The sequence below is a fragment of the Ipomoea triloba genome, chromosome 10 (genome assembly GCF_003576645.1).
Source record: "Ipomoea triloba cultivar NCNSP0323 chromosome 10, ASM357664v1".
Classification (NCBI taxonomy): Eukaryota; Viridiplantae; Streptophyta; class Magnoliopsida; order Solanales; family Convolvulaceae; genus Ipomoea; species Ipomoea triloba.
This window is the reverse complement of record NC_044925.1, coordinates 799,802-821,238: the sequence shown is the minus strand read 5'-3', so window position 1 is coordinate 821,238 and position 21,437 is coordinate 799,802. Positions and strand designations below refer to the sequence as shown.

Here is a 21,437-nt window from a genome sequence, read left to right as displayed (position 1 = left end):
CTCAGTACACCGCGTGCTCAGTACACCGTGGTGAATGGTAATTTTATATATAATTTGTTTTATGCCTAAATTGTATATGTGTATGCCTCATCACGCTCACAATCCCAGTAATTTTATGAGTTTTATGCCTTATTTTTTTTGGATGTCTCAAATAGCATATGCTTATGATATGTGAATTTATACATATGATGATATCATAATGATGTTTATTATTTCCGGATGCTTCAATTTACCTTTTGCAAACATTAGGTTTTTCGAAATTGCACATACATAATATTAAAGGTTGTATGCGTGTTTTGCACAGAATCCACAAAAGCATGAGTTTTTTTACACTATGCTTATCTACTTACAAATTATTCACATATTCAAACATATTGCATTCAAAGATTTCGGATATGCATTCATACAGTAACATTTTCTGAAAAGAAAAACATTTTTTTCCCGACGAAATGCATACAAAGTTTTTCACATATACGGATTTATACAAAAATTTTCAGAAATTTACGAACGTTCTTCGAATACTTTTACAAAAAAGAGATCTTCACAACATAATTCCTGTTGAGAACTAGGAATGAACTTAGCAGTATATATGTTGGTTTTTGGGCGAAATTTGAGTATTTTAGAAATCGAAAAATCATAAATACCTACCTTGGTTATTACCGATCGGCTTCCTGATCGGAATTCAATCGCCCGTTGCGATCTTTACGGCGGTCACGGCGTCGCAACGGCGGCGACTGTTGACGATCGCCCGCCCCCGTCTGGCTTCTTCATGCGTCGGCGTCGTCCAGCGGCAACGGTGGCGCTGCTCGGCGATGGCGACGGCGACGGCGGTAAGACAAGCGGTGGCGATGGAGCTGGTTTTCCGGCGAAAGGAGACGAACGCGAGGTGCGATGGCTATGGCGTCTGTCTGTCCAGTCGCATCTGTCTCTCTTCTAGCTGCTTCGTTTGCCTGATGATGAATGGCTGCTAGGGTTATGGACCAAAGTGATAATAGCTTGATGGATTTGGTTTGGGTCGGGTGTGGACCAATTCAGCCAGACTTGATCCAATCTTTAAAAAGCTATTATTGTTGTTGGGCTCATTTTGTGTTCATAAGTTATTGAACAAATATGATAGATTATGATGGGCCATGTAGTCCAATTTTGCCAGACCTATGATTAAATAAAACTTTAATTCGTTTGGGTCTCCTTTTTAAGGTCTTTGGAATATTTTTTTTAGGCCAAATTATTTTGAGCTTTTTGGACTGATTCGTTGAGATAATTCTATTAAATTATAATTCAATATGAGCTTCTTCTTTCTTTTAGCTTGTTTTGAATTTTAATTTAATATGTGTGCTCATATTTAATTGTCTAAGTATTACAATTTATTTATAATATATGAGCCCTTCCAGTTTCATAATATGCTTAATCATATTATGCTTTGTATTGCTATGAATACGCCTATAGAATAGCATATTTAAGTATGCCTTAGTGTCTCTAGAAAGGATTTAGCATAAAGAAATGATTTTGCATATTATTATTTATCGCTTATGTCATATCAAAAGACACGTTAAAGAATCCTAAACACCTTCCGACAACGGCTCTTTATACCTTATGGAAATCCCTGAAGGATAAATTTTGCCTAGAAAATATTAATGGTTCTTTTTAAAATAAAAATTTGCCTATCGAGACCTTGTTTTCTTTTCCATATCACCATATTTCCCGTAAGTGTAGACGCACCACCTATTGGTGCAAATCTATGATGCATGACCAATTGTCTCTGCTCCGGTGCCCGAAGCACACAAATGTCACTTACCGCGGAAGAAGACGAAAAAGAGATATGGCAACAGTGGCAACAACAAACAGTCCCGTAATAAAAGGCAAAAATGAACCCACTTGACGATAAGCAAACCACAAAGTCTTAACTTTGGCCCGACAGCAAGTTATGCTTTACATATGGGTGTAAGAGGCGTCGGTCACGTGCGTGACACACCCCAAAGCATTTTGTTGAAACCTATGTGAACAAGCACATTGTTGAATCTAAATAAGTTGTGCATTGCCTGAAGTAACCGCTCTTACTTGTCATATTGATGACCTACTATATATCCTATCCTCCAACAAATTCTTGATAAGTTTTCCTTTGTGGGCTCCGATAGATCATCATTTCTTATAAACAAAAAGGAATAAGTCCGTTGGTTTTCTTGGCAAAACCAGACCCTATCATAACCCAAAATTTATATCTATCCCAGAAGTGATTGGTTCTTCCTCTGTAAATTACAATAGTAGTTCTGTTGCAAGATCCTCAATATTTTGAACGGGTGCATGATCTATGTTCAGTTGAAGATCACTATCCTTCAATGGTGATAGTTCATCCCGATATGAATGATCATCAGTGAGAGGGAATCGTGAAGTCTTGATAGCTCCTCTATCATTCGAATATTTCTTTGACCTAAATATGTAAGTAGATTGTCCATCTTTTATAAAAACCTCACCCTATGTTTAGAATCAAACAAGTATCAAGACAACAGTCACCACTCCGTTTTCTCTGCTTCTGCTGCGGAATCTTTGTTATCTTATAGCAATAGAAGAAAAGAAGAGATTTCGAGGTTTTTGTTTGTTGATCAAGCGACACCCGGATTTGAACTGGGGAAAAAACATTAATGAAAAGAGGAATGAGAAATACAAAATTTTATCTTATGTTGTATATATCTAAGTCAAACCAAATTATCCACATCATCTTATACAATATTCCTTGCTTTAATTTTATTAAAGCTATTTTGGCACTTTTGAAGACTCATACCATACTTATGATTATCTTTTGGTGTGCCAAAATGTTGTGATAAGACCCAACCAGGTATTGATGATTTTGGGGACATCATACTTGATATATTTTCAAATCTAGCTCACTGCATATCAGTATCAATCCCCCCTTCAACCTAGTACGTATAAACATTTCCCATTCTGCGTTTCTATTCTTAATGTGCAGTCAAATTGCTATATCACCACCATTTGAGTATCTTTATGGGCTATAACGTTCCGTCTGTTTACATAGAGTCCATGATAAGGAATCAATAGATACGATGACTGCATACTGAAGATCAGTTTCACGGCATTAGGGGGAGATATACCCAAATTTCAATGCCGAGAAATTCCATGAAATGGAATGATCTTCATTATAATCCATGTACGAGTAAAACTGAACCAGAAATTCAGTAGATAATCTATTTGCGATATTAGCAAATAATCTGCCAAATATATACCGATAACGTATATATACACTGATCATGTTGATCAGAAAAGAGTGACAATGTCCTATAGATAATCCCCAAATTGGACCAAATATATTTATCTCAATACTCCTTGACACCAGAAGTGTAGAAAATCTATCGATTTAAGAGATATGAAACATAACACTAGATCTAACAAAGAAGTATTGTCACTCTTGTCTTAAAAAGAATTATGTCCTGAAGACATTTGTCTAGACGACAAAAACCCTAGTAAGGTGCACCAAACAAACATAATACTAGGGATACGGAACAATCAGATCCGAATATTGGGAAATGTCAACAATCTGATTAAAAATTGTCATGATTTTGGGACAAAATTTTAAAACTGTCGACAACACACGCCTATATAATTGCTCATTTAAATAAATTGGATCCAGGTGAGATGCCAGAAGCATCCTCATTATTTAATATTTAAAGAAGCAATTAAGGCAGAGCTCGACTCGCTAAAACAGATTCTCTTGACAATACATTCACCATTGAATAATAACCATGTTGGTTACAAATGGATGTTTGTACGATAGAGAAATGAAAACAATAAGGTGATTAATAATAGCGAGTGTTTGTAGCATATGGGTTAACGCAGAAACCCTTGATTAATTTTAATCAAATCTCCCATGTACGATGACATTAAGTTCCGCTATACAAGATAATTGGCAGTACAAACTTAGATATGCAGCTAATAAACGTCATGATCATATGACAGTAAGGTCACTGGACGGTATGGTCTTTATATGACCTTAGCATAGATCATAATTGACTGAGTAATTCTCCTATCAATCCTGAAGATTGGGTCTAAAAGGACCAACAACTGTACTCTTTTGCAACCTATATACTATGTACTCTTTTCCTCACTAGATTTTCCCACTGGGTTTTTATAGTGTGGTTTTTAACCAGGCATGAGTATGATATACTAAACGGGGAGAAAGTTGCAAATAAATACTTAAATATACGAACCCCGAAATCCTGATGATTATGCCTTGAAGGCTTATGATTGTACTCTTTTTCCCTTAACTAAGTTTTTCCCAATGGGTTTTCTTAGTGTAAGGTTTTTAACGAGACAATCAGGAGAGTTGTTGTCTTCAGGGGGAGCAACAATTATTGGTCCAGAAGACCATCAACCATTGTAAATTCTAAAGATTAAACGCAACAAGTTATGGTTGTACTCTTTTCCCTTAACTAAGTTTTTCCCACTGGGTTTTCTTAGTGTAAGGTTTTAATGAGGCAACTAGGATATGAGTTTATAAATATCATATACTATTTTCTTCAACTAGGTTTTTCCCACGTTGTTTTCCTAGTAAAGTTTTTAACGAGACATGAAAATATTCAAGTACACCATTCATGTAACTTGTACTATTTTATTATCTAGGTTTTTCCCACAGGGTTTTTCTAGCAAGTTTTTAACCAGGCAAGATCGTGAACAAATAATGTCCAAGGGGGAGTGTTATATAAATGATATATTCATGTGGTCATTATTATGTAACCGTTGTAACGGTCATTGTAATTAGTAGTGTTATTATTACTTATATATTATATATATATGGTTTCCCTCTTGTAAATATACAACAATGATGAATAAGAATACTTCTCTTTCTTCTTGTCTTCATTCTCCTGTTATAGTAGTTCCTGTTATAGTAGTTTTTACATATCATACAACCTGGGAGCAAAAGGCCAATGGAGAACAAAATCCATTACAACACATTATACTATTGACTATAGAGTTATGAAATTGCGAATATAGAGTTCAAAATTTGTTAGCATAGAGTTCTAAAAATTGTGAGCATGGACATAGGTCCACCTTATTTGCAAAGTGAATTCAGGTTCATGCCACAACAACCGGAAAATTATTGTCCATACAGTGTTATGTGGATGATAACAAAAAGTGACAAATTATTTTGTGAATTTATGTTCACCTTACAAGGTAGACCCGAATTAAAAATACACAAAATGTTTACATATAATAATAACTTTTAAAATCTATGTATGGTTTTCGTAAAATTAAGGTGGCACCTACCAAGGACCAAACCAAACATAAAAATAAGGCAATTAATGATTGCTACCACACTTCCCACTTTCACTGCCGCACATTATGGAGCATCATAAGTCCGCTACGTGGACCGGATCGACCTCTCTATTCTCTACTCTCTACAACTACTACAAACATTATTCTTAATTATTATTATTTTTAAAGGACTTGTCTAAATCTATAGTTTCATTTGCCAAAAACTACTACATAATATATATTTGACTAATGTTTTAATAAAGAAGTTTTCAGATATCCAACAATGTACCTACTTGATAAGCTTGTATTACTTGTCATTTTTTGTTGATGAAAGAGTCAATGCACCTAATACAAACTAAAACACATTATGTACATGTATATTTCATTTGATCAGAGATATTCAATGGAATAGTACAATATATAAAGTATATGTTGTAAAATTGTAGCAAAAATAACAATTAAAAATTGACTTAGTGCACCTGTGTACACAAATATCGTCTGAAAATTGACAACTCATATAGATTAAGTTATACCATCTTTTCGTAAAATATTTTCCAATTGATTCGGATGGAATTGATGAGGCACAACTTCTCGGTCAACTATGAGTCACAATTGACCGAGAAGTGAGACTTGGCCTCGTCTTTTCTGTTTGATCGAAAAGTTGACTTTTATTATTCGATTTTGCTTGAAAAGTTAATTGCACTTTTGGGTATAATCTTTCGGATGTACTTTTCATATGCAACTTTTTGAGTAACCTTTCGATGTGCCGTTCTGGAATCGCGTTAATTCTAGTCAAGTTTTGAAATTAATTTTTATTAATTCCAATTTAATTTTAAGAATTAACGGTCGTAATTGCAGTGTTAAATATCATATTAAGTTGTCGATTATGAATGTTACAAATCTAGATTTATTTAATTCCTAATTATTTCACCATCTCCTATAAATACTTGGTGTTGATAGATTGGTTTTCTGCTAGTTTTGAACATATTAAAAACTTTGTTGATTTTTCTCTCCTCTCTCTTACAAAAATCAATCTTTTTCTTACAAATTTGTTGCTAAAGGCCAACACTTCTGAAATAATTTCAAAGTGCTCTCCTATTGTTCTAGTTCGTTGAGAGTAATAAGTTTAAGTGACACTACAGCGCTCCTAGTACCCTCAAGATATAGTGAATTGGTTTCAAGGAGAGTGTGTCTTATACACGACTTGGATTTTTCTATCTTTTTGTTTCTTCGTTTAAATCCCGTTTTATTTATATTTTTATAAATAAATTTGATTTACACAACTTACTCATCTTTACAGTATATAGTACAAGCGTGGTATAATGTCATAGCATGTTGCAAGATTTTTCTAATTTTAAAGTATGCTTCTTTTAAATTTTGAGTCTAATTTTGGGACAATTTAAAAATAAATCAATTTACCTGTTGTTTTTGTTCTCGTTAGAAAATTAACTAAAAATGACATGTTAAGTAATCATTTTGAGACAATGTTTTGACGGGTGTGCACTTTCAATTTGAGTTAAGTCAAAGTGGAGTTGTGTTCTCATAGTGAGAGATTTAATTTTGATATATTATACATTCAAAATAGATAATGATAGAATGAGAATTTAAAAAGCTTAAGTATCATTTGTCCCACATTTGAAAAATGTGTCGGTTTGCATGAATATAATTCAACTTTTTAAAAATTTTGAATTGTGTATCATAAAGACTTTCTCTCACGCACAAGAAAAGAAAGTGTAAATCAAAATACAAAAATTAGGTTGCACTCAGAGCATGTAGAATGTGTGTATCGTAATCGATTTTGAAATTTTTCATTTTGAATATTTATCAAAAAATTCCTATGCTCTTTTCAATTCGCCACTTGATAAAACTAAGGTACTCATACGAACTTTTAGTTTTCATTTTTTGTAGTAGGTACCAAAGGTAGTAAAATTGAAAAAAAAAACTATTATCTTTCTCTCTATATATATACGTGTGTAATGATGCTACACTCTCGTCTTATATTTTGAGCATTATTTTAATTAATTATAAGTCATATTATCACAATGTACATAATAATTCGCGTGAAATACGAATATACTCTTGAAAATAATATAAAATTACAACCCTAGCTATTTAAATATCATTCCAAGAAGTCAATTGAAGTACACCAACATAAGCATGCACCAAATCTAACACTTGCATGCAAATCAGATTTGGTTTCTAAAAATGTTTCGAAACTCTCATTTGTATGCTTTAAAGGAAAAGTTTTGGTACACGAAATTCATAAAATTGTACTATATTAGGCTATTCTCAATCTTGAAACTTTAACCATTGACCAAATTGTGTATTGAGTCGACAAAAATAAATTTTGCTTATAAAGCTTCGAGTTCCAAAAAAAAAAAATGTTTTACAAATTACAATACTCTCTGTATATTATATCCCTATTTGTATCATAAGAATATTATTAGGATTTAAATTATGACAAATCTTCCAATAAAAAATATAAATTGATTAGTGGCATCCAGATTTATTCGAAGATCAGTGAATGTGCTTGCTAACATTCTAATCGGTGTAACATATTCTAATTCTGGTCCATTATATCAGTTTGGAACACTAATATTCCTTTTTGTATTCAACATTTATTGTCTTTTACTTAAATCACAATTTAGGTTTTATTTCAAAAATAATAATTAAACTTTTCAATTCGATGAATTAATTTAGTATTGGTCAACATTTAGACGTTTTTTTTATTTGAGTAACTTAAAGATTACAACAAAACTTTTCTACATAAAAGGAACTTTTTTTTTTCTCCGGTGAGGAGTATAGTGTGAGATGAATAAAAGATGAAAAAGGGAACCCTACAAAGGCTCCCTATAATGATGATTTCCCATTATCAAGAAAACAGAAAAAAAGTCCAAAAAAGTAAAAGAAAAAAGGAAAAAGTGTCAAATAGGCCATTGAACTTATCGCTTTTGTGCAATTGGGCCATTGAACTTAAAAAGTGTGCAATTCAACCATCAAACAAGCAAAATTTGTGCAATTGGACCATTTTTACAAAAATTTTCTGGTAAAATCCAATTATATTACTAACATATATGTATTAAGAGTGACATTTTCTTCTACCATACTAGGTGGGAGTCAATATTGAAATGTTTTTAACTCAAATTGAACTAAATTTTTTTGTAAAAATGGTCAAATTGCACAAATTTTGCTTGTTTGATGGTTGAATTGCACACTTTTTAAGTTCAATGACCCAATTGCACAAAAGCAACAAGTTCAGTGGTCTATTTGACACTTTTTCCAAGAAAAAACACACACACACTCCAATAACTACAACAACAAACGACATGCATAGAGAGACAATGTGTGGGTGTGTGCAAGCTTTAATTAATTATTTATTTTAGAGAATATGGTATGCTAAACTATTATGTGATATAATAATTAAGTTTTCGAACTAGTAAAAATTGTAATTACGTATTTTAACTTCTTAAATTAATACAATTTGATTCATCAATCAATAATTTATTGATATAAATCGGTCAAATATGATGTAAAGTCTTAATAAGCATGATGTATACATCTCTTTAAAAGAATAATGTAATGTGTAGTAAAAAAAAAACTCTAATTTCTATATTGGTGTCACCAATATGTTAATAGAGATATCGAAGACAAAAATAGAGATGAAGGGCCAATCCAATCTAGTACATGTCTAGAGTCGAATGAATTGCCTTCGATTTAATGCCGACTTTGGATCAAACCTTTGGCAGAGCACTAAAATCAGTAGAGACACAGGAATCAAATATTTAGAGGAAGTGATTTCCGTAGCAGACCAAGCAAATCAACAAGGAATAATCTCCTTCATCTCTAAACATGGATACTAGAACAAAGAGGTGAGACAGCCATGGCTATCTTCAACCTTTTTCTTTTTTAAAAAAAATTAAATTGTCTCCTCCAGTTTTGGAGATGAGGAAGACATCCATGGTTGCCTTTCTCATTTTTTAAAAATAATATTTAGTCTCCAAATTTAGAAACAAGACAAAGAAAGAGGGAAGAATAATGCAATTTGTATTTTTTAATTTTAAAATAAGCACATGGCAATTGTCGACAATTAGCCAATACGACGGTTAGGTAACGATCGTGATAAGACGAAAAAAATTAGCATATATAATTATACCCGATACAATTGGTACAATAAAAATTCTATGCAATTATAGATATTTTAAATTTCAATATTGAATCAAAAAGGATTTTCTTTTTCTTTTTGCATCAAATGGAATTATAATGCCAAATGAGAAACTTTGCATTGCCTCAAAACTGAAAAATAAAAATTAGAAATTTATTTAATCCACAAAAATGCAATATTTTTTTTTATCTTAAATAAAAATTTATTGCATTATTTTTAATTTTAGAATATTTTATTAATGTTGTTAAATAAAGTTTATCCAATAAATGAGGTGGTCTACTTGTTGCTTTACTAAATTCAATCATTCATTTCCAATTTCCAACCAACATAAATCAATAGAGAAGAAAACAAATTCTTTTTTACCTATATGCCGATAGTGATGCGTGAGTGGTGTCTCATAATTTTCTGCTTCACATTTGGATCTCTGGGTTGCCTCTCAGATGGTTACTCTCTTCATTGTTTCATAGTCCAGAGCTTAAAGCAGCTGAATTTTTCTGCAGATATGTATATGGAAATGAGATCTTGAAGGTTATTCTTCTCTACTTAGCACTGAATCTTGATTTGGGATCAAGTTTTTCTTGCTGGAGCAGTGGGTGCTTGCTTTCACAGGTTTTGTCCCCCTTCCTCCTCTTTCTCTAACACATTTTTGGAATTTTTCAATCTGGGTATGTGATATTTCTTGTCTTTTGCCTGTGAACTATCTTTCTTGCTCCTCTTTTTTTTTTTTTTTTTTTTTTTCATTAGCTAACGCTGGCAGTTTTATTGGGGGGTCAGGTTATGTAAAGTTAGAAATCAACAGATATTTGAAGCTTTGGGTATGTGAGGTTTTGGTCAGTCTGTTGATTGTAAAAGGAGAGAAATAAAATGTCAAGAATATGCATAATTTTTTATTTTTTTTTTGTAATGATCAGTTTGTGAATTTGTAATTTGTGCTTAATCTTTTCCTAAAAATCTGTTCTTTGTTTAAGCCTTTTCATATTTGATGGTTTCCAGCAAGAGGATGAGTTTTGGTAGTCTAATTTGATTTGGCAATGATGCAACACATAGAGAAGACAAAATCAAATGCCCCAGATTCATATAATTGTCTGGAGTTAGTATATAATGTGTTGTATCCATGTAAATAAGTTATGGACACTGTTCTAGTGAGTGGTGATGATGTTGGAGTAGAGATTAAGGGTCTACCAGTTTTGGGATTATCTGTGCTTAAATCTCCTTGATATGTGACAATGTGTTTCTTTATCATAAACAGGATTGCTAATAATGGTTGTTGTTCAATGCAGGAAATTTAATGTTTTGTTTGCTTTCTTTGATCATTTGATGACTTCAACGTGATGTCTGAAAGACTAACTGGAGAAGAATCTCTTGGACGGGATTTTGAATCATTGAGTGTGTCGAAACGTCTGGTCAGAAGTGTTAGCCAGAAGTTGAAAAAGAAGAACCATAGAGTTGAAGGAGAGGAGGACAGTGCTAGGGGTGTTTCCCTAAGTTGCCTTATAAGTCTTTATGGAAGAGGTGGGGGTTGTAAAGTGGGTGCTGACACTGGTGATGATCTCGGGAGTCAGCAAGGAAGAAGGCATTCAAGTTCAAGCGATGAAGGGAAAGGGTATGTGCCGGTATGTGGAAACGAGGAAGCCTCGGTGGATTGTTTCTCTTATGGAATGAGGGAGAAGCTCTGGAGGAGGAGTAACCGAAAGGCTTTACAGGTCGAAGAATCCGTACAAAATAGGAGTGTGAATGTGTTTCTACCTGATGACATTCTGGAAATGTGCTTGGTGAGGCTTCCGCTTGTCAGCCTGATGAACGCTCGGCTCGTGTGCAAAAAATGGAAAAACTTGAGTGCGACGCCCAGGTTCTGGAAGATGAGACAAGAAGGTATGTTTCAGAGCCCGTGGTTGTTTCTGTTTGGTGTCGTCAAAAATGGCTATTGCTCTGCTGAAATACACGCACTCGATGTCTCGTTCAACAAATGGCACAAAATAGACGCGGAAATACTCAGAGGAAGATTTCTATTCTCGGTTGCCAGTGTTCGAGATGATGTATACATCGCAGGAGGTTGTTCAAGCTTGACCAACTTTGGCAAGGTTGATAAGAGCTCTTACAAGATGCACAAAAGCGTGCTGGTGTTTAGCCCTTTAACTCGATCGTGGCGTAAAGCAGCCTCCTTGAAACATGCAAGATCCTCACCTGTGCTTGGGATCTTTGAGGTCACTTCTGATTGCCTAATTATTAAAAACCAACAGCATAGATCAGAAAAACGGTTCTACAGGTCAAGGGTCGGTGGTACATCCGATGTCTATGAAGATCCTCACAGGCTTTCAGTCAGACGACAATTTGGACACTCTCTTGATGAGAACCCCTTGGTGAAGCCATACAAGTTTATCAGACAAAAAAGTGAACGATTTAATAAAGATCATAGACGGTTCATACTGATTGCTGTAGGTGGTCTCGGATGCTGGGATGAGCCTTTAGATTCGGGGGAAATTTATGATTCTGTGTCAAATAAATGGACAGAAATCCCGAGGCTGCCTGTTGAGTTTGGGGTTGCCTGTTCCGGTGTTGTCTGTAAAGGTTTGTTTTACGTTTACTCTGAAACAGATAAGCTTGCAGCATTCGACATAGAAAGAGGCTACTGGATTGGAATCAGGACGAGTCCATCCCCTCCCCGAGTTCACGAGTACCATCCAAAACTCATTTCCTGCAATGGTCGGCTTTTCATGCTCTCGGTCTCCTGGTGCGAGGGAGATGGCCAAATAGGCAGGAGAAACAAAGCCGTTAGGAAGCTATGGGAGCTCGATCTCATGTATCTTACCTGGACAGAAGTCTGCATTCATCCCGACGCCCCCATGGATTGGAATGCCACATTTGCCTCTGATAAAAATCTCATCTTTGGTGTTGAGATGTTCAAAATATTCGGGCAGGTCCTCGACTTCTCCACTGTATGCCGCGTTTCTGACACAGACACAAACTGGAAACACGTCTCGAGGAATCAGGTGGCTCACGAGCTCGATCCAAGTTCGTGCGCAACAAAATCCATGGCGGTTCTGCATTTGTGATGAAGCCGCTACATCATTTCACCAACAAACACACACACACACACACATATATATGCTTTTCTCTTCAGAAATCTCGAACCAAGAACCCGCCGTGGCTTCTGTAAGATCCTCTCCTGATTTAATTCTTCTTCTCGTCTTAGTTTGTACCCAGCCATGTTTGTGTTAACTTATTTGCATTTACATTCTTTGATGATGATGATGTATGATCCTCCTGAATTTGTTTGTCGCCATGGAAGGAATAATTTACACAGTTTTTGGTTTCACATCCTCTTCTATATACCTATTTGTATTGAACTATAGGCAAAATCTCTCGCCCCGAGGCCCTTACACATTGATCCGACAGGATTTCAGTGGTGGTAAATCACGGTGACTAAGAGGCCCATTAAGTGGGAGGACCAATGCTCGGTGCCCACAATAGGCCCACCACATTGGATCCGACTCCCACACTGCAGCTACCAAGACTCGAATACTCGATCCCACGTCCTTGTCCACAATCTGTTCACCGCATAGCTATTTCTATTGAACTTGCAACAATTTTCTATATTTCATTATAGATTTTGCTAATTCTTTTGTCTAATAAACATCTCTAAAAAGAATCTTGCTGTCTTCAATGATCAAATAAGAACTTTACTACAAACAAGAATCCATGTTCTGGGGATGCTACAATCAAAATACTCTAAGAAATCAGCAGTAATTAATCAACTTTTTTTTATTTTTTCAAACAAAAAAATTATTACAGTACATTCCAATTTCTATAGCTAGCTAGTTTAATAATCCTGCTGAGTAAAAATGCTACCAAATGAATAAGACATTGCAGAGAAACTGCCACTAATCTATATAGAATAAAATGGGAAGCAATTTATATACAGAATGTTAACCAATTTAGATGCATCTAAGAGCCATAGCAGTGAATATAAATATAAAGTCTTCAATGCCAAGGAAGCCATTTGCTGATATCTAATGTGGAATGTTTAGAAAAACACCCGAGAAGTTCGGGATTTTGTCGATGTGCTTCAGGGCGCGCTCAGCTATCTGTCGAGTCCTGTAATCACCGTGCTGGAAAGCGTCCACCAGCGCTGTGGTTGCATTAGGGTCGCCTGAAATTCGAAAGGCTAGCTCATCGTTGCGCACAAGCCTCTCGACTACCCAAACCGCTCTTCTCTTCAGATTCTCGGTACGCTTCTCGAGTAGCACGTCGAGGATTGGATTCAACCCTTCTGCTTCACATAATACCTCGACCCCCTTTTCAATGTCAACCTCGTCGTCTAACAGGGAGGACAGAGCTGCAAGCGCTGCCTCGACCACTTTCTCGTTGTTATGGTCTAGGAGGGAGACTAACTTCTCCACGGCCTGCCCTTCCACGAGGCAAAAGCTTTCTTTTAGCGAGCATGTCCCGTGATGGACCCTGCAGAGTCCAGTTACCACGGGTGGCCTGGTTAAACAAGGGAAGATGGATGCACAAAAACCCGCCTTTGGCAAGTCAGGTAGATTCGTTAACTTTTTGGATTCTTGGGATAGGTTCTCCAAGGCCGTGGCAGATACCATTTGCACGTTGTCAAGCCCGTTCGTCTGTAGAAGATCAATGAAAAGTGCAGCAACGTTGTACTCCCGACAAAGCTCGAGAACATCGGGTTCATTGGACAAAACAAAAGTGAACCTTGCAAGAACCTTCACTAGTCCTTCCAGATATGGGGTCACAAATCGACTCCCTCTTGTATCTCCCTGTCGGATGCCAACTATTCTCAAGGTGACTAATTGGAAGAGCTTTTCATCGAGCATCAGCTTCGTTATGGCCATGTCTCTCTCGGGGAGATCAGCTAAAAACCCAACGGCTGCTGCCTGTTCCTCGGATATACCCCCGATACTCTCTGATATGACCTTGATTAGGCTACTAAGCGGAGCAGATGAATTGCGTAAGCAGCTCGCTAGTTCCTGACCAATGTATGGAGAAAGATTCCGAAGAAGTTTTATGGAAGCGAGTCTAAGATCGTTCTGTGGAGCCTCAACGAACTGAACCAAACTGACAGTAGCACCCGAGTTTTTAACCCCAGAAACGACATTGAACACAGTGGTTGGGGAACTCGTGAGCCCAACGAGAACCTGAAGAAGCTTGCACGCTATTGTAGGTCCGGTGTTGCTAATAAGATGCAGGAAATTATGAATCACATCTTCCGATACCAAAGTCTGATGCTCGGGACCAACAGGCACAGAATCAAAATCGTTACCTGAGTTCACGATATTTGCCAAAATTGTTGCAGCGACTTCCTTTAACCGCATGGGCAGTGCATTCGCACCAACGCTAAAGAGATCCTTGACAAGCGGGGGAAGTATGCCTGCCCCAATCAAGATCTTGGCACTAACCTCATAAGACGAGATTTGGTTCAGAGCTTTCAGACCTGCCTCCCTACCCTCCCTATTACTGTACTTTATGATATCAATCAGTGAAGAACCAGCATTCCTAGCTACTAAGACTTTCACGTCATTGTTAAGGACCAGCTCACCGAGAAATGCAGCCATTGAAAGTTTGGTTTCAGACGAGCCTGAGATTAAAGAAAGAAATAAGCACGGATGAACGGTTAAACCAGGAAGGTTAAGAAATTGTGGAATTGAAGGGTATTTGACACACAACTATAGTCTATAGGGGTTAGTCGAAGCACCTTCATGTAGTACAGTCAAAAGAGGCTGTAATCTACCAATTTCCGCCATTTGCCTTACGTTTCTTTCACACTTTTCCAGATTCTCCAGAGTTTTCTCAGCATTCTCAATAGTTGCAACATTTTCCGATTTGCTGCTTGCCAATCCAACGAGGATGAGAATTGCTCCATTAATCGAACCCATCTTTTCGCACAATGTCTCGGATTTGGATAGCTCAAAGAGTAAAGACACGGCTTCCTCTCTCTCTTTGTATTGTTCGTGAAACAAGAATTTTACTATTGTCCGAACAGTATCGCCCTCGGCCAATATTTCCTGAAAACTAAAAGACAAATGTAAATGGCACGAACAATAAGCATCTTAAACCACAGCGATCAGAAATATTAGCAAACCATAGACGACCTTATTATCATCATCATCCTCTACCATAACCCGAAGAGTTTCCAAAGCCTTGCACCGGACCCTACGACTGCTGCTCCTTAACATGTCAATAACCATTGGTATCAGCTCAGCATTACGAATCACATGTCTATTTGACCGGCTTTTCTGGCAGTAATGCATGAGAAAATGCAATGCTCGTAGAATATCAGTCTCGGCGTTTCCTGGAGATAGCGACCTACGAGCCATATCAAGCTGAGCAGCTTCGTTCCGGGCATTCCACTCCTCAATGGTGTTCCTCAAAGCCATGCTCGGATTAAGCTCTGTGCTTCTTAGCTCTCTTTGTGTCAAGGGGCAAACAGGATTTCTTCCATTGTCTTTACATTCCTTGAACCATTTCTCAATCGCCTCTCTCTCGAAAGTCTGTCCATTTTCAAGGCTTACAGGATCACGCATTACTTGCTTTGTTAGCGGGCATATGAACGCATCATATATAGGTTCTATATGCAGTCTCTCGAAATGGTAGCTCTCGTCTGATGTACTACCACCAACATCATGATTCTCATCCCAGCATTCGGCCATCTAAACCTCTGCCTGTCAAAACACGCAAACCCTTACTTTCAGCCATTTTTGTCCACAGTAAATCAATTTCTTAGCAGGCAGAGATGCTAAAGTGGAATGCATACAGTAAATGGTGTAACAACTAACAAGCATTGCCAAATGCCAAACAATTTTGGCTCAAAAATTACTAGTGGCAAAGCCCAGATTAAGGAACTAACTCTTTAAACTCACCATGACAGTAACCTTCTGACAACATTACATCCCGGCTCGACAAGAGTGGGAGAGAAAATCACAGTGACTCAGCGGCCTATTAGGTGGAATGACCCAATGACCCATGTCAGACCACACCGCATTGGGTGTAACCCTACATTGCGGTTGCCGGGGCTCGATCCTGTGTGCCCACAATCTACTCCAGAAACCAATTGAGCTGCCCGTGCGGGCTACAAAATAACATTTCTATATTGCTCAAGAAAGACTCAAGTTTTCCTTGTAAGATTATGATCTGGCTTAACTTCTATGAAGATACCAAACTCTGGGTTGTCACCACCTGATACTGATTGCAAATAGCTGTGACAAATATCAAGAACTACTGTCCAAACCTAAACTGACCTCTACAAGACTACAACACACCCCATGTAAAAGACTCAACAAAATCCAAAAACTTCCATTTTGAACTTAAGAATATCTTCTTCATCCAATAATTGATCAACCTCAGCATAAAACCAAGAAATCAGAGCGAGAAAATAACTGGAAATTACCTAATGGGCAATTCTTGAAACTCAGAGGCTAAAACTGGGAAGCTGAAAGCTTAAACCCTGCATCAAGATCCAGTTTTTATGAACTGGGCAGCTTTCATTCGTCCATGACACCTTTAGAGATGGGGGCAAAACGGGAAGAAAGAACAAAGAAAACGAAGAAGAAGAAGAAGAAGAAGTTTCAAAGTTTGTTGATCAGTGAATAAAACAAGCGAAAAACAACAAACACACAAATTTTAAAAATCCTATTTATGCTTACACATAATGAAGCTGATTAAGTATAATTTTACTACCAAATATATACTACGCTGAAATTAAAATTAGTCCCAAATTTAATGTGAAAAGGATTGTTCGTTGACTGAAACCCCACACCACTGGCTGTTGCTCAGCTGTGTTGACGGGCGAGAGCGGAGGGAGAGAAACGGCGACGAATCAAAGCTGTCATTTAACGTAAGCCACCTTTTACATTTTTTTGACTGTTGAGTAATTACAACCATTGAATTATTAGCAGTAATTATGAAGGAAGAATGCGATGGGTGATCTTTCTTGGCGATTAAGGTCTGTACGTGTACTGATTTTCCGTTTGGTTGGGGCTTTTGTAAAGCGGTCGGCACCGCATTCACGGGAATAGGACTCACTTCATCACATTCCACTATTTGTTTCACCTTAAAACGTTACAAATCATTAATTAATTTCTACTTTTTTTTGCCCCTACCCGGCCCGGTAAGATAATGAGGTGAAGCCTCAACACCCCGACTTGACAAGATGGTGAAGGAATAAATCATGTTGCGACTATAGGTTTCAATCTTACATTTCAACTCATAATTTATTACTTGAATATATACTTTGGACTAAACCCATTCCGTCGCTCTAATTGAGAAAGAATTATAAAAATAAAATAGCCTAAATTTTTCATACTTAACCAATACTCTTTTTTTTTTGAGTACTACTGACTCTGTTACAATGTAGTATCTGTTCATAGCTACTTTCTCAACCTACTGAAATACAAAGAGTCAACAATTGCTTCCACTAAGGCTTGAACTCACTCCCGTTATCCATGTGGGAGTGTAAACCAGGACACTCGGTGCCACTAGACCACAAGGTCTAAATCAAGAAAAATTAATAAACAACTCCCACAGGCCACATAGAATCAAAATTACTTATCTTTGTTCGCTGGGCAGCTCAACTGGTCACAAAGGTGAAGTTTGAAAAGAAAGATCAGCAGTCGAATCTCACCCGTGGCAGTGTAAGAACAACCTCCCAAAGTGAGGTCTAAGGAAGCTCCTTATACTTAGTAAGCAAATATCTAATTTCTGTGTTCAGCTAAATTACCATGATTTACATCTTCTCATATGTTTTGTCATGTCGGGACCAGACCAGAACGGGGTGGGCTATTGGGACTGGGGATTAACATTTTGGGAAGAAAATTACTCATCTATATTGTTTAGTATCACTCTACCATAATCTAATCATTTGCGTACACTCAATACTATAATCATTAACTATGGTCGTTATCAAACATCTTCTGTCCACTATAACCACCAACTACCCTTGCTCACATTCAATCTATTTATATGCATTAACCCATAAAGGGTTGGATGAGCACCATTCAAGCGATGAGCCAATGAAGCAATATGTATCTCCAGCGTATTAAATTCGAAAATATAACTTGACCGGTTATACTTGATCCAATGAACCAATCCCATTAAACTTGGCCTACTAAAAACAATTCAATGAGTAGGGAAAAAAGGGTAAAATTATGGGCAATTCAAAACTGCGCGGAAAGTATTGTAGGATTACTAATTTTGATAATTTGACTTATTAATCTATTGAACTTTTAACGTAATTTTATATTGACACAACAAAGCTACATAGCAGTAGCGAACAAAAGTGGAGAAAATTAAGAAAAAAAAAAAACCTTTTCCCTTCATTAAATATCATTTCTCCATTTCCCAATGGTATTTTACACCAAGAAAACATATATCTGGCTTGAAAATGATTTCATGTTTTCTAAATTGAAAAAGAGCATTTGTTTCAATTTCCAATTGAAAAGAAAATTTTGGGTAGTAAAAACAGTTCAATGAGCACAGCCAAATATGAACACAGAGTATGCACACACACTCCTGCTTATGCACATGCGAAATATGCATACAATATTCAAGAAGATCAAGAACACGAGCAAGTAGAGCTAAGAAGACGAGACGGGCAAATATTCATAATACAAATATAAACAATCCAACGATGGGAGGAACAAGCTTCCAACCCATTGTACCAAGTAGAAGATGAACAGCGCGCTACAGAAGCTATAAGCTGTTACCAAGTTAAATCCGATTCTAATAAGGAGCTACATACAAGTCACTAAACGAACGGGCAATATAAAGGGGCAACATATCCTTAAACAAACAACAATCCTAAATATAATACTAGCCAGGTCAACTGCTAAAACCATCAAGAACAGCTCCATAAGCACACTATCATCCTACCACAAGTGTTCACTCGTCATCTTCCTCCTCCTGCAGTACAGGATTGAGTAATCACGAATCAAAAATCACGAAATATTGATTCAACACAGTGTATAGTGTACTTAAAAGCTCGTAATGAAACGTTGACAAACCTCTCCACTGCCGTCTTCCTCATCATCATTCACTTCAGACTTGGACTTGTCAGACTCTTCCTCATCACCTCCTCCCTCCTATTCATCAATCACCAAAAAGACTCAAACTTCAAGCTTAAAACATACTAAAGGAACAAAACAACCAAGATAACTATACTAATTGCATAATGTATGGAAATTTATTAACCATTTTCTTGTCGTAAGCTTCCATCTGTCTGTTGTAGTCCTCCTTGCGCTGCTCTGCCTTAGCTATGTAGGGAGCTTTCTCCTAAATTCCAAATATTTTCATTAAAAATGCCCCACAACACATTAAAATGATGAACCCAACTGCAAATATACCAAATAGCAAACAATCTACCTTTTCAGACAAGGATTTCCACTTATCTCCAGCAGCTTTTCCAACCTATTTTTCAAACATTATTACTACTCCACTAGAAATTTACATCACAATTATTTGTATGGCAAACAAAAAAACACAACAAACAAAACAGAGAAATCACTCACAGTAGCAACTGATTTGTTCTTGGGATGCTTTTCCTTGTACTCTTTCCTGAACTGTTCCCTGTACTCCAAAAAAAAAAAAAAAAAAGTGGCAACATACTAAAATTTTCATACAAAAGACATTATTTCGGCAACAACATAAGACACAAGAGAATCTAAAAAATCTCAGACATGAAAACGAAGAAAGCACTGGGAGGTCTTTTAGGCTTATTGGGATCCTTCACATTCTTCCCCTTCTTCTTCACTGCAAGCCTATTTCAAACCCAAAGACAAAAACTTTTTCAATTAAAACAACAACAAAAACGGTGGGTGAAAAAAAAAAGTCAAATACTTGAGCGAAACCCATACTTGCTGTCCGCCTTTCTTGAGTCGGCCTTCGATTTCCCTCCTTTCATGATGAATTCTGAGAATCCCCAACAAAAAATTAAATAAATAAATAAATAAAATCCCAAAAAAATCAGAAAATTGGATCTGAAATAACGGTGCAAAACGAAGAAAAGACCGGAAATTGATTCGAGCTACGATGAAATAGCACATAAATTAGGTTCAATCGAAGAAACTTACTGTTGCAGAGAGAAAGCTAGGGTTAGGGTTGAGAGGCAGGAAAGAGAGATGAGAAAGAGCGAGTGAAGATATTTTGGGAAGAATATACGGACTTAAGTCCTATCATACACTGTGGCAGGTATCACTGGATCATCCTTAGTCCTCACGTTCATTTATTTGATTATACTATAATTATGAAAATTCACCTCTACACCAAATTAACCAAAAAATAAACTAATTAATTAACATATTCTTACACCAATTTTTTTCCATCTCTAATCCATTAGACCGAATTTTATTTCTTCACTCAAATAATATAGGTTCTCATAAATTAAGACTTTGTATTATCTTTAAATATTTTAATATAAAATATAATTATAATGCAAATATTATTTTATTCTACAAATAATAAATCATAGAGCATTCATATACACGCTCATGGTGAATCACTCTATGATCAGGAATCAAACCTCTATGACTTGGGTTGATGGCTTGAGTAGACATTATCTCCAAACAGTAAGCCAGTGCAACGTTGTTGCGAGCATATGTACTTAATAGTGCTTGTTGTTGTGATTGTATTATAGCAATGAGATCATCACCATCCTCTTATGAGGATGAAGGTAGGTGTTGGGGTGAGGATGAAAAGCCAGAAAAGGGGTGTGGGGGATTCATATCTCAAGATTGCTATGGTGAAGAGATGAAAGATAAGTTTATATGTCATGTACTTATATATCAAATATGATATATTTTCCAAATCCCAATGACAATTGTTTTTAACCATTGGATTAGATAACAAGCATCTTAGCCATTAATTGGTATGCATATCTTTCCAACACACAATTCAATATCTGATATGATATATTTCCCAAATCCCAAAAAACAATTGCTTTCAACCGTTAGATTATATCACAAGCATCTTAGCCCTTAATTGGTATTTGTTTTCTTTCCAACAC

At 36.4% G+C, this 21,437-nt stretch overlaps 3 protein-coding genes across 5 annotated transcripts; 1 reads left to right on the top strand and 2 right to left on the bottom strand.

Annotated features, from left to right (window-relative positions):
* The first annotated feature begins 9,786 nt into the window (after positions 1 to 9,786).
* On the top strand, positions 9,787 to 12,743 carry LOC116033495 (F-box/kelch-repeat protein At5g42350-like). The gene is made up of 2 exons (XM_031276240.1): positions 9,787 to 10,036; positions 10,708 to 12,743. The coding sequence occupies exon 2, from the start codon at positions 10,759 to 10,761 to the stop codon at positions 12,478 to 12,480; it is 1,722 nt and encodes a 573-aa protein (XP_031132100.1). The 5' UTR covers positions 9,787 to 10,036; positions 10,708 to 10,758; the 3' UTR covers positions 12,481 to 12,743.
* Positions 12,744 to 13,164: 421 nt separating this feature from the next.
* On the bottom strand, positions 13,165 to 17,307 carry LOC116032528 (U-box domain-containing protein 44-like). Of its 2 annotated transcripts, none has more exons than XM_031275129.1 (4): positions 16,830 to 17,307; positions 15,535 to 16,104; positions 15,138 to 15,447; positions 13,165 to 15,020 (listed from the first exon to the last, which is right to left on the bottom strand). In XM_031275129.1, the coding sequence occupies exons 2-4, from the start codon at positions 16,090 to 16,092 to the stop codon at positions 13,438 to 13,440; spliced, it is 2,451 nt and encodes an 816-aa protein (XP_031130989.1). In that variant the 5' UTR covers positions 16,093 to 16,104; positions 16,830 to 17,307; the 3' UTR covers positions 13,165 to 13,437. The 2 variants fall into 2 exon arrangements, with proteins under 2 accessions (XP_031130989.1, XP_031130990.1); XM_031275130.1 differs by lacking the exon at positions 16,830 to 17,307 and adding an exon at positions 16,303 to 16,800.
* Positions 17,308 to 19,009: 1,702 nt separating this feature from the next.
* Positions 19,010 to 21,085, bottom strand: LOC116031488 (HMG1/2-like protein). Of its 2 annotated transcripts, none has more exons than XM_031273710.1 (8): positions 20,955 to 21,085; positions 20,290 to 20,344; positions 20,113 to 20,193; positions 19,945 to 20,002; positions 19,799 to 19,843; positions 19,628 to 19,708; positions 19,441 to 19,518; positions 19,010 to 19,339 (listed from the first exon to the last, which is right to left on the bottom strand). In XM_031273710.1, the coding sequence occupies exons 1-8, from the start codon at positions 20,986 to 20,988 to the stop codon at positions 19,319 to 19,321; spliced, it is 453 nt and encodes a 150-aa protein (XP_031129570.1). In that variant the 5' UTR covers positions 20,989 to 21,085; the 3' UTR covers positions 19,010 to 19,318. The 2 variants fall into 2 exon arrangements, with proteins under 2 accessions (XP_031129570.1, XP_031129571.1); XM_031273711.1 differs by lacking the exon at positions 20,955 to 21,085 and adding an exon at positions 20,506 to 20,627.
* Positions 21,086 to 21,437: the final 352 nt, after the last annotated feature.

What these genes read in the sequence shown, in the direction of transcription:
- LOC116033495 (XM_031276240.1), top strand. Translation starts at nt 10,759, where the DNA reads ATGTCTGAAAGACTAACTGGAGAAGAATCTCTTGGACGGGATTTTGAA.
- LOC116032528 (XM_031275129.1), bottom strand. Translation starts at nt 16,092, where the DNA reads ATGGCCGAATGCTGGGATGAGAATCATGATGTTGGTGGTAGTACATCA. An exon ending in AGGATGATGATGATAATAAG is followed by an intron (nt 15,448 to 15,534) that starts GTCGTCTATGGT and finishes TTTAGTTTTCAG; the next exon opens with GAAATATTGGCCGAGGGCGA. An exon ending in TTTGACTGTACTACATGAAG is followed by an intron (nt 15,021 to 15,137) that starts GTGCTTCGACTA and finishes CTTTAATCTCAG; the next exon opens with GCTCGTCTGAAACCAAACTT.
- LOC116031488 (XM_031273710.1), bottom strand. Translation starts at nt 20,988, where the DNA reads ATGTCTACTCAAGCCATCAACCCAAGTCATAGAG. An exon ending in TCAAGAAAGGCGGACAGCAA is followed by an intron (nt 20,194 to 20,289) that starts GTATGGGTTTCG and finishes GGTTTGAAATAG; the next exon opens with GCTTGCAGTGAAGAAGAAGG. An exon ending in AGAACAAATCAGTTGCTACT is followed by an intron (nt 19,844 to 19,944) that starts GTGAGTGATTTC and finishes TTTGAAAAATAG; the next exon opens with GTTGGAAAAGCTGCTGGAGA.